A 14,567-nucleotide genomic window follows, 5' to 3' on the forward strand; every position below is an offset into this window, starting at 1 on the left:
CAGGTGTTTCTAGGAGTGGCTTTTGCAGTGTCTCAGTGGGTTTCAACACTTTGGAGTGGTGGATTTCCAGACTTGGATCCTTTCAGGTAACTCATGGGTTGATCGCTATAACTGGCCTTTATTTTTCACTGCCTTCTGTGGAACACCAGTGGAGAACAACTGCTCTAATTTGCCAGAAAATTCACTTAAGGACACCAGACTCTTACATAACATCCTCCCGTTGTCGAGCACCTCTCTGAGAGGACAACTGTGGTAGATTTAAAGCAGTGGTTTGAGCAGGTGGCTCATTTGCACAGACTTTCACTGGAATAGTCCCACTGGTTTTATTTCTGAGTGAGGTGTGGTGCAGGTGAGTGTATGCGAACAGTCCTACTATCGACACGATTATCATTTGTACCAGAACAGTGCCTGGGGTCAAACAAGAACAGGTCTCCCTTGTACCAGGCAGCCTATGAACTCCTGGAAACAGACAGTTCCTGCACTGAAAACTTGCATCTAAACAAAGCTGTCCTTTTCTACTTTGGTTTGCAAGTATTTTTTATGATGATTTTTATTGCATCCATATTTATAGGTATGATTTTTATTGCATCCATATTTATAGGTATGAGTAAGGTATGAGTTTGTTTCAGAGTAAATGCCTGTGTCATTCACCCCTTGCAGTATACGGTGTACAAAGCTCTGTGGGAACTGCCTGTAATGTTTATTGCACAATGACCAGTCACTTTGCCTAAGTTCAGGAGGTAAGTGCTTACCAGGACTATGAGATACTGAAAATTTGAACCTCTATAAAAGAGATTTTTGTCTTCCTGTTGGTTGTATTTTTTATGTCATTAAATGAGTAGCTTTCTTCTAACCTTTGCCAAGTGGCAGAATTCTGCATCGTTTTATCAACTGGTACTTGGGAGTACTCTGGAGATTTCCTTGCTTTTTATAAATAATTTTGATGCTGACATGCAACAAAAGTATCCCTCAAATTTGCTAGTAATTGATAGGTTAAAAACCCTTCCTTTCTGAAAGTGTTTAGACAGCAATACTCCTGTCAAATGTAAGCCTATTTCAACAGAACAGCGCTGTAACAACACACGTGATGGACATGCTCGCTGTAATTGTGGTCCAGCCGGTCATGTATTGTCTTTGACAGCAGCCACTACAAAAGGTTTTATGGCAAAGGCTCCCAAGCCCTTCCAGTAGCAGCTTGCCTCTCCAACAGATAATCTGTGTGTGACTCGTGATGCAAATAGATCAGATGAAAGAGCTTTCTCTGCGCGGGCCGGTGACACTGCCCACAACTGCTGGCACCTCTCTTGGCATGGTGACCTATCAGAGAACTATTGCACGGGGAGATGCCACTAGGAACCAAGTCAGGGCACATGCTCTGGAAAAATCGTCTCACCACGGAGCAGACCCTCTCTCAACCTCCCTCAGTCAGAAGTGAGCTTACACTTTTAAGTATTTCAAGTATAAAGGTTTATACTTTCTCTGAATAAGTTGCAAGCGTGATCTAAAACAGCCCTGTAAATTACTTTTAAATTCTGGACCTTGGTAATACTCGTTGTGAAGTCAATGGCATGTGCATGTTTTACATATTTTCTTTAATTGGTCCTAACGTGGTTGTGTAAATGAAGATATCGGAAACAAGATCTGAGTTCTACCACTGAGAAAAAAAGCAAGTATTGATGGTATCATTTCTCTGGGCACGGCATCCATATTGCACACAGCATCCCTCAGCTGTTAAGCGGTTTAGAGGGCTTAGAAGGGAGTTGGTTTTTTCAATGCCTTCTTTTTTTTTTTTTTTTTGATAAAGGATTGTGCTTCTTCGCTGACGATCGGAGGGCACTCCACACCCTGCTCAGCACAATGAGAGAAGGTGCTGCTCTCCCCGGGCTTCCAAGGGCTGGTGCACTGGGGTGCGCAGCCGTTCCCAGTTTCCCCACAGAGCCAGAGGAAAGGGAATATCACTGCTGAAGTGCCAGCAGCCTGGCACGGGCTTCCTTGGCCAATCTCTGCAGGGGTTTTACAAGAGCTTAACGCTGGAGTGAGGATGCTCAAAACTCGCCCTGCGATGATTTGTCACCCTCAGGGAGAGGTGGTCACAACCCCCGCGCCCTGCCCGGGCTCCTGCGGCCGCGGGGGCTGCGGGAAGGGGACACCGACCGTACGGAGTCTCCCCCTTCCCGCAGCTTCCACCCCTCATGGTGGAGGGGCCTGGCGGTGCCCGCACACCTCCAGCCCTGCCCAGCCTCGTGCCCCGAGGAGCCGCGCTAGGCGAGGTTCAGGTTGGACGTAAGGAGGGATTTCTTCACAAAAAGGGGTGACTAGACATCGGAACGGGCTGCCCAGGGAGGTGCTGGAATCACCGTCCCCGGAGGTGTTTAAGGAAAAGACAGGACACGGCACTCGGTGCCGCGGTCTGGTTGACGAGGCGGCGTCCGGTCACAGGTCGGACCCGATGATCTCAGAGGTCTTTTCCAGCCCCAACGATCCCGCGGCTCCGTGAGGGGCGCGGCGCTTCCCGCGCACCTCCCGCGGCCGCCGCTGCCCGGAGCGGCTCCGCTGCCATTGACGTCAGGCAGGGCGGCACGTGACGGCGGCGGGGCCAATCGCGGCGCGCGGAGCCGCTCCGGCAGAGGGGCTGTGTCGGCAGCGCCCGCCGCTCCCGCCGCCTCCTCCTCCTCCTGCCGCGGCGGCGGCGGCGCGCGTGGGGACCCGCACACACAGACACGCACACACAGAGGCAGGCACGCTCGCACACACACTCACACCCGCTCCCACGGGCGCGCACCCGCACCCACATACATACATACATGCACGCGCGCCGCCGCACGCTCCCGCGCACACGCCCCGGGGGGAAGGAAGGAGCCGCTGCCGGACGCCCCGCAGCCCCCGCCGCCACCGGCGCCGCCGTCAGGAGCCCCCCGCGCCGCCACCACCGCCGGCTTTTGTCCGCCGCCCCCGCGGGAGCCGACCCTCCGCTCGGCCGGCGCCCGCCCGGCAGCATGGACGCGGCGCTGTGACCCGCCGGGGGCGGATTGAGAAGTTTGAATAAGGATTTTATCGCTTCCCTTTCCCCCTTCTCCCCTCGGTGCGGCTCAGCCCCTACCCCCATCTTCCCCGACAGGTTTTGTTGTTTTGGTTTTCTTTTTTCTTCAGCGTGCAATTTTTATTATTTTTTTTTAATCTGCCGCGTGGGGTTGGATTTTTTTTTTTGTTATAGTTTTTATTTTGAATTTTATCTTCTTTGGTTGTACCCGTCTCTACCCGCCGTAGAGACCGGTCCCCGCGGGCGGCCGAGCGCCACCCCCGACCCGGCCCGCGGGGCTGCCATGGATCGCACCGGCGGCTCCGGCGGGGGCAGCGACCGCAGGCAGCCCGAGGAGAGCAAGCCGCTGCTGGGCGAGATGTCCGCTCCCGAGGGGAATAAAATGGGTGCCGCGCCGTGCCGGAGAGCCCTGCTCCACTGCAACGGCATGAGGTACAAGCTGCTGCAGGAGGGGGACATCCAGGTGTGTGTCATCCGGCACCCCCGGACGTTTCTCAGCAAGATCCTCACCTCCAAGTTCCTGCGGCGGTGGGAGCCGCACCACTTGACCCTGGCGGACAACAGCGTCGCCTCGGCCACGGTAAGAGCCCGCCCGGGTCCCGCGGAGCGGCCGCGGGGCATCGGCGTGCGCGGGGCCGGGGGATGCCCGCGCCCGCTGGCCCTGGCTGGAACCCCCGGGGCCGCCGGTGGGCGAGGGGGGATCGGCTCCACTGGGTTCCGAAATGCCGGCGAAATCCTGAAAGGATTTTTGTTTTTTCCCTTGTTCGTAATCCTATGGATATTTATTTTTGCAGTTTCGGCGTTGGGTTTTTTTTTTTTTGTTATTATTTTCCGAGGCAAGGCTACTATTGCTGTTATTATTGTTGTTGAATATTTTTCGTTTATTAAAAAAACCAAAAATTCCCTCTCAGCATGACCCGACATACAGTCACCATACCGAGCCCTTTGTATCCGAAACCAAAGTCGGCAGATACCTGCTGGCACCTTGGCCAAGTTGGAGGTGAGGGAGGTGGAGGATGCTTTTAATTCGAGAGGAAAGGCTCGGGCTGTGCGCCGACTTCGCCGTGGTTCAGGCCTGCTCTGGGGGCTCTGGTTTGGCGGTCACATAACCTGCCCGGATACAGGCAATGCGATTGGAAAATATGGAGATTCCTTCAGGGTTTTTCTTCCTGCTGGAAAATGATGCAAGAGAAAAAAAAAAAAAAGAGAGGTGGTGATATCAGCGTTACAGAAGATGTACTATAGACGGATGCAGTCTTGAAAAATGTGATTTATATTTTCATATCCAACTTAAAATGTAATGGCCAATATTATTTGAATATTTGTGGAGTATATAGAGTGATTACACAGATTTTCTCTAATAAGCAATTAAAAATATATTTTACACTGATCTTTAGTCAGTCGGTACTTGGATCCTGTCTTTTTTTGATCTATATGTAAATGTCTCATTTTTCTCAATGGCTTCATTCTGGCCTTCCTATAGGACACTGATACGAGAGAGTGGATTGGCTTTTGTGTAGATTTCTGTTAATGGTGTATTTCAATGGATTTCATCCAGCCTGTGCTGTGCTCGGAGGTTGGGTTTTTTCACACCTTGGTACACAGACATAGTGTGTGTAAATGTCTGTTCTGCATCATTCTCTGCTCTGAAATATTCAGAGCAGGTTTTCAGTGGGAGCTCCTTTAACCTTCAGGTAGGCCGGCTGCCTGTTCTCACAGAGCTCTTTTTTGTGCCACAATGACATCTCTGCTTGCTCTTTCCACTGGGCTCTCGAGGATGTTTCAAAGGGAATATTTTCTTTCTTTGATAGAACTACTGCTTAAAGGGAGAAGGAAGATTTGGTCGAGCGCTGTTGGAGAACGCTCCTGAAAGACACAAGCATGAGGAGTTTTTACAGTTCTTCATTTTGTTAAGATACCATCATTGTAGAGGGGGAGTTGAGTATTAGTGGAGATGAGGCATTTTCCTGGCAGTATCCATAGCTGATTATTTCCAAGCCGAGGAGGAGGATATGGGTAGAGAGAGAGGCATGATCACACTTCAGATGTTGTTCCCTGCAATGTGGCAATACCAGGCATGAAGTTGTATTTTTACAGGACACGTCAAACTCTGCTCGCTGGCAAAGCTGTCACCGGAGAAACCATCTCTGAAAAGATTTCTGAAGTCCTATGGGGCTGTGCTTTAATTAATGTTGAGGTGTTCTCATTCCTAATTATTTTACGTGTATAAATAGCAAGAAGATACTGAAGCATTGTGCGTAGCATTGCAGGCTCCATTTTGTTGAGCAGTGCTCTTCGTGCTTGGTCCTGTGCCTTTCCATTTTTTCCCAGTGCTAGCTCACCCTACAAATATGGTTGATCACAGAAATACCTGTGCTTTATTGTTTCAAGAAGTGTCTTTGGTTTCCAGGGGGTAATTAGGGCACAAGGATAAGATCTGCATTCACTTGTTGCCTGACTGTGTGGGGAGGTTTAGCAGGTATCTTTCAGACGTTGGTTCTGTGATGCCTACATTTTAGTCTTTCTCATTTTGAGCTGGAAATATGTGATTTAAGCAAAATCCCTGGTAGTTTGACCCCCACCCCCTACAGAAATGGGGTACAGGCACAGTGCCAAAACCTCCTCAAACTGGAGGTAGATATTTGAATGCAACTAATTTGGTTTTCAGGAGTTACAGAAAAATATCCGTTCTGCCCATTGCAAGTGACCGGTGGGAGCACTCAACAGCTTTGATAACAAGGTCATTTTTACACATGGGGCTTTCGACAGGCACGATGCTTTATGAGCAGCCAGTAATTAACCTTCACATCATCCCTTTGCAAATCCTCTGGCACGACGAGTTTTACTGCATTTTATATAACATGAATAAAATTGAACAGGAAAATAACATCACTTTGTTTTGCATTTGAAAGCACAAGTTGTAATGACAGCTAAATCCAGATCTGGCAAATTATGTCCCTGAGTACAGAGGATAAGTTATTTGTTGATTCTAGGCACTTTATATCCTTTTTATTGTCACTTGAGACACACATTAGAATTAAATTCTTCTCCCCACAAGCTCTTACTTGTCAGTCCCTGGGCTGCAATATAGAAGTTAGCATTAGTTTGTGTATGGATTATTCATCTATAGTTTATTCCATGAATAGACCTGGTATGTGCCCACATATATAAGTCTGAATAATGAGACTCAACCTAGTTTTTTTCTGAGATATAACTACTTTTGTTTATTTAGGCAGCTACAGTTTTTGTGCTGACAAGATAGTTTTTGGTAGCAGAAGTGCTATGCAAGAATGGAATGGAGCAACTGTTAGGCCATCTTATTTTAGCAAAATTTAGAGAGGAAAAAAATAATGTTCTCTATGAAGTGCATTTTTTGACATGATGACAAGTGACTGTTGCAATTAAAATAAGTCCATATTAATATAATAATGTTGCAATTCAAATAAGTCCATATTAAAATAATAATAATAATAATAAGTGTATTCTGAACTGGCATATGCACCCAGTTAACAAATGCAGAAAGGTATTTATTTGTGGGCAGTCCCACAACTGTAGGTGTTAGGACTTCATCTGATTTGTGTGTGTTTCCACTGTTTGTGTCATGTTCTTATTTCTCAAAGAATTGCTTAAATATAGCACAGTGTCACCGTAACAGTTTCACTCGCATCATGTCCAGGGTTTCATTCTGGTTAAGGGTTTTTTGGAGAAAGTGAATACAGGTCTGTAGCTTTTTTTCTGTTTTGTTTTGTTACTGTAAATGCTAAAGTCCCAGTAGGAAATTTTGACGCTTAAAAACTTTGTTTGTCAGACAGCAGCTTGCCTGGGGATGAATTTGACTTTCTCCCCCATGGGAGGAATAATGTTTATTTTATAAACACCTACCAAACTCAAATGTAGCATCCTTACTAATTTTTTTTTTCACCAGTGAGATCTGTCCTTGCACAGCTTGAGGGGCAGTGATAGTAAAAACAAATACAGAAACAAAGTGAAATGTAATATTTTTTACTTGTTTTTCTAATTTTATTTTTTTTTTTTTTTGGGAGGGGCAGGGTGGGGTTAGGAAGTAACCCTTTCTTCAGGTGAAATGTAACATTTGATTTTCAGTAGTGTAAACATAGGTGTCATGACTGTTCTGTGTCTTTCATGTCCTTCTGCGTTGTCTCTTTCACGTCTCTTTCATTTCTCTTTCATTCTTTCTCTTGCACCAGTGGGGAGTAGATGTTGAGGACAGTGAGTTTTAAAGTCCTGGGTTGCAGGGAAGGCTTGTGATACATATGTGTGTGCAGCAGACAAGGAAAGAATAAATAAGTGATTCATTGTCCCTGCCTAGGGATGACCTCTCTAATTCCCATCTGGGAAGATAAGGCTTTATTGAAGCCACGGAGTTACTCATTAATATCCCTCAAGGAGGTGGAAACTTTGGCTTTTCATGCCCATTTCACATTTCTCAGTTTTTCCTTGGCAGGTGGGTTGGCTGTAATGTAAATGTTTTGTTCAAAGCTGGTGGCAATCCTGAAAAGACTTGAGTTTCTTTTAAACATTTTGCTGTACAGACGTGATGTGTGAGGACAATAGTTTATTGACAGGCTGGCTAATCGTAAATGCATTTGAAGCAAGAATGTAAGTGGATTAGGGAACTGCATTTTGTTTTCTTCTAGAGACAAGAACCTACCCAGTTAATATTAAATGAGGCAGGGCAGGATGATCTGTTTCAAACAGGAGAAGTGGAGTAGAAAATAGTCTTCTAATTGTTTTTAAAAATTCAACAATTCTGCTACTGCATGTGTTTCAGCATGCTATTACATGTCTTTCCTTCCTTGTTTTGGTAAAGATAGAGCAAAAATTCCTATCAAGCTGGACTCGTTTACTTTAGCACAGATTCCCATTAGTTAGAAAAACACACTTTTAAAAATTAAATTTCCCTTTAAAAACAATTAGCTGAAGTGGGAAGTATTATGCAGAGCTCAAAAGTTTCAAAACAATCTCACAAGAAGAATTTTTTTAAGCTTTCCTGAAAAAGGAATATTGTAGTATTATCCAGATTGTAAGTAGAATTAATATGGATTTATAATAATAATGATAAACAGTTCAGTAAACCAAGTGAGTCTTTAAGTCCTGCACTGTTGATGAGGCTCTGCAAATGTGACTTCAAACTAGATTGGTGTGCCTGCCATCTTTACATGTAGAAATAACAAGTATAAATAACAAAGCAATTTTAGATAATTTTTTATTTGTTGTAATAATGGAAGGATAAATTATTATTTATATATAATATTTTTCATGGTTTTCCTGTTGCAGATGATGGCTTTCATTTGATGAGAAGTGGTACCTGTAGGTTTTGGGTGTACATATTTGCTTGTTCTGGGTTGCTGCTGTCTCCCAGGTATTTGGCTCAGGTGCATCAGAAAGAGCACTGAGTGTCATAATTTGCATAAAAGCCGTGACAATTTGGAATTCTCTGCAAATTGAGAACAAATTGCTCCATGTTATCTGTACTGATGAAATTGAGATTCTCTTTCACAAGTGAAAGCAGGCATGTGCCTGCATCAACAACCCCCAAATTTTTCTGAAGACCTGGTGATTTAATGGAATATTGCCTTGCTGTGACAAACTTATTTTATTTCTATATTAGTTAGTAGTTCAACATAAGAAAACCTAAAACGATATTTCTTTAAAGTTGTTTAATGCCTATCAAACATACCTTTGCATATATAGTTCCTGCAGTGGTTAAAAAGCATATTTATAAGTCAGTAGTGTTAAGGTATGTGTTTATATGTCACAGAGCATATATAAAATATGAAAACAGAAGCTATATTCATTGACAGAGTGAGAGCTGTCAAGGCCATTAGTGTTAGCACCCAGCCAGTAAATTTTACATGTTCAGGAACATAAATAAAAAGGATACTCAGAAATACTTGTGCCTCATTTTTCGTTTTGGCTGGGGAGTAAGGATGTGGTGCTAGTAACTGTGTGGTGGTAATAGTCCCCATGGGAGAGACTGTAAATTGCCTCTGGTCCTCGCTGGGACCTGATCCTGCATCAAAGCAGGGCCTGGAAGAGCTCAGCATCCCTCACAGGGCTGGGCCTTTGTGGAGCTCTGAATAATACTTTATATTTTTTTTGTAGTGGAACATTATAACTGTGATTATAGTAGTGATGGGAAGAATCTGATAGACCCTCCAAGGTGGGGTGAAGTCCTTCTAGGAAAGAATGTGCTGCCCAGAGGAGCTGTGGCTTCCCTATCCCAAGGTCAGGTTGGACAGGGCTCGGAGCAACCTGGACTAGTGGAAGGTGTCCCTGCCCATGGCAGGGCATGGAATCCTTAAGGATTCTTAAATGTCACTTCCAACCCAAACCACTTCATGTTTCTGTGGAACTCAACAAGAATATTTGGTTTTTCAGAGGTGAGAGGCTACACTGAGAGTCCCATCTGCATCAGTGTTCCAGTGTGAAAGGTTGGGGTTTGCTTTGTTAAGCAGCCGTGGGAGAATAGAGGCTGAAGCCTTGATCTCAGCAAAATCATTCACAGAACTGTGTGCACTGAGGGGCCTTTTTGGAGGAAAAAGCTGGTAGGTTTAGAACATAGAAAAAAGTGATTTTTTGGAACTGTTCAATTTATTGCGTATAATTTGTTGGTACTTTTGAAATTCCTAGGTAACAGATGAGTTTAACACGATACAATTTCCTTCTATGTTAATAAGTATGGCTAACCTAATAGGGTTTTAGTCATCTCCTCATATAGGATTTATGAGAAAAGAGACCTACCTCAAATAGTCCAAGCCTTTTGGAGTCTTTAGAAGTAATTAGATTGTGGGTTGCATGGGTAGATTGTGGCTTGTTTATTGGTGTTTTGAGCAGTGCTAGTTACATCAGTTTTGTTCTGTGTGTTCATAGATAACATAGTGCTCGATTCCACAAACAGCCAGGTGTTGGAAGATGATTGATACTTCAGCATGTATAATCCATTCAGAGAGCCTGTGCATGTATGTGCACTCAATAAAATAACTTTTTTTTGCACCGTCTGCCGATGCAGTGTCATTGGCAGCAGTGCTGGCTGAGTCAGCCCTGGCCTGTGCCATTCATTTCTGCATCTGTGCCATACCCTGTCAATCCATCTTTTGTAAGTGCTTAACAGTTTGCAGGGTCAGGTTGAGAAAAATCTTTGTGAGCTGTCTGGGGAGCACTCTCTCTGTCTGAACCTTTTTCCAGATTTGTTGTCTGTCTTTTCACTGGATCAGGGAGGTGATGTGTTTCAGTGCTTAGTCCACCAGACTGTTGAGGAAGAAGAGAGCGGGAAACATGGTAGGCTGGAATTTGTGCCAAAAAAAATGTAATCATTAAATCATTACGCAAAATTTTCCTGTTTTGCACAATATTTAAGAATGCAGGGACAACACCAGGAAAGGGAAAAGACAATTGAAAAGCATACATTATAACTGATCACGTCAGTGGTGAATGAAGTTTTAGCTCTTGTGGTTGTGGAGGAAAACATGAAGTCAGAACCAGATGCTAAGTTAAAAGGCCTTTACTTCATAGGCTTAAAAGTCAGGAGCATTTAACAATACTTTCTAGGTTTTGGAAGAGGGGGACTCATGTTCCAGGATTCGTGGACATTGTTGCTACCAGTGCTGCCATTTCCAGTACTTCAAGTGATTTGTTGACTTTGCCCCTTGGCTGTCCCATGACTGATGGGACAGGGCCAGTAGAGTGGGAAATACAAGCAGGTAACCTGCCAGGCACACACTGTGGTGTCCAGGGCATGAGGCTATGGTGAAGGCCATGTTCTTCTGCTTTAATCTGAGTTTTTAGTAAGCTTTTAAATAATATTAAGTATTTTTCCTTTTTTGAGCAACTTAATAAAAAGGCGTATGTTTTTTCTGGATTCGAGTGTTTCTGCTAGATGTGTGCCATTACTAACTGAGCTTAAGAAACTCGTTAAGTTGCAATTACTTCAATCTGAACTGGAAGTACACGCAGTCACGTACATTCTTGGTCTCGCTCTGCTGAAATCAGGAGGGTAATTTGAGGAGAGGGATTACCATTCATTGCCTGGAACGTGAATGGCAGGATGTGCTGTTCAGAAAGCCAGGAAGGTTCAGGAGGGATCACCGTGCAGCTCGCTCTTGGCTGCTGGCTGGGGGGCATGGCTGGCTCTCCTCTTAGCCTTGTCCAGCTCTCAGAGCCCCATTTTCTCCCTCTGCTTGGCAGATCTCAAGGTGCTGAGTGACCTGCAGTGGCGGGAATGTCTCTTCCATGAATGAGAGGGTTGCTGGAAAATTCCCTGTTATTCCTGGTTAGAACTGGTGTAGAAGCTGTTTCTTTGTCACCCATTTTATGCCAACACTGTCCTGGTGGAAAGTGAGTTTGTGACATTGATCTATGGGGAAAACCTCACTCAGAATCCTCCAACCATCACTGCTGCTCTGTGGGACATGTGCCAGCTGTCCTGTCTCCCTTCCTCAGACAATAGAGTTTTAATAAGAAAAAAATGCTGCTTGCTGCAAGTAGCTTTCTTTTCCCCCATTTGGTCTCAAAGTTTGCTGAAATGCTGCTGTGGTATGTGGTTGTGGCTGGAGTTTGCAGAAGGGTGGATCCTCTACAGGGGCAGCTGCTCCCAATTCCTTGAAGGTGTAGGAGGTGGTGCTGCTGCTTCTTCTGTTACCTTGATATTTGCACCTGTGGCCATTTTCACTTCTGAGGCTGTGGCAAAGTGAGAGGTTTAAAATGGAGTAAGGCTCTTCTGTCTCCTCTCCCATGTCTGCTCAGAATATCAGCTTGTTTCAGGGGTAAGAGTTCTTGCACTATTCAAAGTATGCTGCAGCTTCCCTGAAGTTCTTGTTCCTGTGACTGTGGGATTGTATGATTTTCTCACTGGATGAAAAATTTAAAAGGAATAATTGCTTTCATTGATTAAAAGAATAATTACCAGAATTTGAGAAAAGATGACTAAAAACTGGTTATCTAATGCTTCTTAAACTCCAGATCACTAACTTATTGATATTAAGAATGGAAATGTTGAATGCTTGGCACTGTCACTAAAGAACTTTTCTTTCTTGGATTTCTAGTGCTTAAAGAAGGGCTAAATGAAATGAAATATTTTTCTCCTTTTGAAAAATTTAAATCTCAAACCTTATTAGCACACAGAAATGGATTTAGGTTTTGTAAGATTTTATTTTCAAAGATGCCGCATGTAGTACAGTAGATGTTGCCTTAGAAGAAAGCTGAGATGAAGCTAAATCAGAGGGGTTTTTTTGAGAATACATAATTGTATTCCCGAATACAATTCTTTTACATTTGTATTTTGCATACTGTTTTTCTTAGACCTAAAGGGAAACTGTGTTAGCAGATGAGACTCAGAAATAGTATTTTTTTTCTTAGAAATAAGTTCTACATCTTTTGAAGTGTGTGAATGTCCATGCATATTTTATGGATGAGATTTCTGATGATGTAAACCCAAAGGTAAGACAAGAATTGTGAAAACAAAAAAGTGGCCTAATTTTTTATTTATGTATGGACAATTAACATCAACTAAGCAACATTAGGTAATTGCATTTGCTGTGAGACAGTTCTGACAATTTTTAGAAGAGCCCCCTTTTTCCCCCCTATATTTCCTGAAGATACCCAATGGTGTGTTCCCAGTACATTTCAAAATACTGAGCAGGTATTTCTCAGTGATGAAGCTGTGATATTGATTTTTTAGTTTCGTCACAGTGTTTTGGCTATTTGTTTATAAGTGTTTGGGATGGGCAGGTGCCTCTTCCCATGGCTGGTTCCTGCTGTAGTGGGATTCTGTTGTACCACAGAATTTCTCGTTTGCTACTGTAATAAAACTAGTGAGTGTTGTGAGCTGGCTGTTTTTGCTGTCTGGAATAAAACTGAAAGACTTTGTTATCCATTTCAAAAAAAAAGATTTTGAAACTTGCCAACTGGACTCCAACTTTGACTTTGTTATCCATTTCCAGGGATGGGCATTATTAACAGTAAAGTAGAGATTGCTTTAAAAAAAAAAGATTTTGAAACTTGCCAACTGGACTCCAACTTTTTAATCAAAATACTAAGGGGGTGTGAGTTTTTTCCATAAATATGAATGTCTGTTTGACCTGTGGACAAAAAAGAAGAGGTATTATTTTTGGCCTTCAAAACAGGGAAAAAACGACTTTTGGATGACAGTATATCTTCATTCTAGTAATCCTTGGGTTCCAACCATCTCCAAGTGCTTTATGGTCAGTATTTTCATATGTGGGGAAAACAAAGAGTCAGATAAATGTAGGTCTGACGTGTTTGCCACTGTTGGTTCATGCTTAGTTTGCAGCTCCTTCTTAGCTGGTGTGTGCATCTGTGGTTCATTCTGGAAGCCCTAAGTTGGACACCAAGGATCAGTACTGCCTTCCCTAATGCTCCTGATAAATCACTGGTGGGAGCAGCAGAAATGATTTTCCTTTGCTTTGTCTGCTAGGCTGCATCTTCCCTCCTGATTTTGATGGCTATTAATTTTCTTAATGGTTGTAAATGTCATTAAAAAACAGTGGCAGCGTGGGAGAGTGACTGACAGCAGAACGTGGCCCAGAGTGTCGTGCTCTTCTTACTACCCTTCAATCTTCCTGCAAAGAAAATATCTGCCAGGGAGCCAGGTGCCAATCAGTTGGAGTCTCTGCTTTCTGCAGCGTGTGTGCTTTGTGTATTCTCCTAATAGTCACTTCTGACAGCCTACCACTTTGCTCTTGCTTCAGAGGCTGTTAAGACTGAATTCAGAAATAAAGAGTAAGTCAGGGAAACCTTGACTGCACTGAAATTTTCAGGATGAGAATGAGCTTGCAAAATTGTTAAAGAAGCAGGGTGTTGCGATTCCTTTTTGTGAAAAGATTGGCAGTTCTCTCTCCCTTCTCAAGCCTTGGATTTACTGTACAGACTTCTTGATGTTGAGCTCATAAATTTATGAATCCCTTGAGAAGAATATGACTGCAGAGGCATCTTAAAACACCGTGTTTCTCTCTGGTACAATGTGAGCTGTAAGAAGGTAGGAAAGTGAAAGCAGAACTGTATAATAGAGGATCAATGGGAGATAATTCAGTTCTTCAGCTCTTTTTTGCTGGTGGCCATGCACTTGTTGTGGCTGGCAGCTCCCAGGGGTGGTGGCACAAGGAGAGGTTTCTGTGCCGTGGCTGGTGATGCCAGGCTGGAGGGCAGTGAGCAGGGCTGGGAGCGTGTGCCTGCCTGGCTCCACAACGCTCTGCTGTTCTGGTGTTCTGTCATCTGAGCAGTTTGCTCAGTAGCCTGGCTCTGAGAAAGAAGGTAGGAGGAGGGGAACGAAACTGTGAAAGGCCCAGTGGTTCTTGAAGAACGGCATTTACTTTTGCAGCAGAGATTTCCATCTCCTTCAATGGACTATGTTGAATGAGATCTGTCTGTGTCCTTGCCTTGCTGCTCAGCAGTGACATGCCTGTAGTTTGGGTACCTGTTGATTCCTTGTGGAAGATTAATCATGTTCAGTGAAGCAGTTGTGTTCCTTATCCGCAGGAACGTAGAA

At 44.1% G+C, this 14,567-nt stretch overlaps 1 protein-coding gene across 1 annotated transcript in view; it reads left to right on the plus strand.

The window, feature by feature from the left end:
* The first annotated feature begins 3,306 nt into the window (after positions 1–3,306).
* Positions 3,307–14,567, plus strand: part of LOC121333922 (c-Maf inducing protein) — a 130,443-nt gene continuing 119,182 nt past the window's right edge. Inside the window, exon 1 of the mRNA XM_041400726.1 lies at positions 3,307–3,620. Within this exon, the coding sequence (XP_041256660.1) occupies positions 3,324–3,620 (297 nt within the window). The 5' untranslated portion in view covers positions 3,307–3,323. The remainder of the gene's footprint in view (positions 3,621–14,567) is intronic.

This window comes from Onychostruthus taczanowskii, unplaced genomic scaffold, assembly GCF_017590055.1.
Source record: "Onychostruthus taczanowskii isolate IOZ18803 unplaced genomic scaffold, ASM1759005v1 scaffold18, whole genome shotgun sequence".
NCBI classification, from domain to species: domain Eukaryota; kingdom Metazoa; phylum Chordata; class Aves; order Passeriformes; family Passeridae; genus Onychostruthus; species Onychostruthus taczanowskii.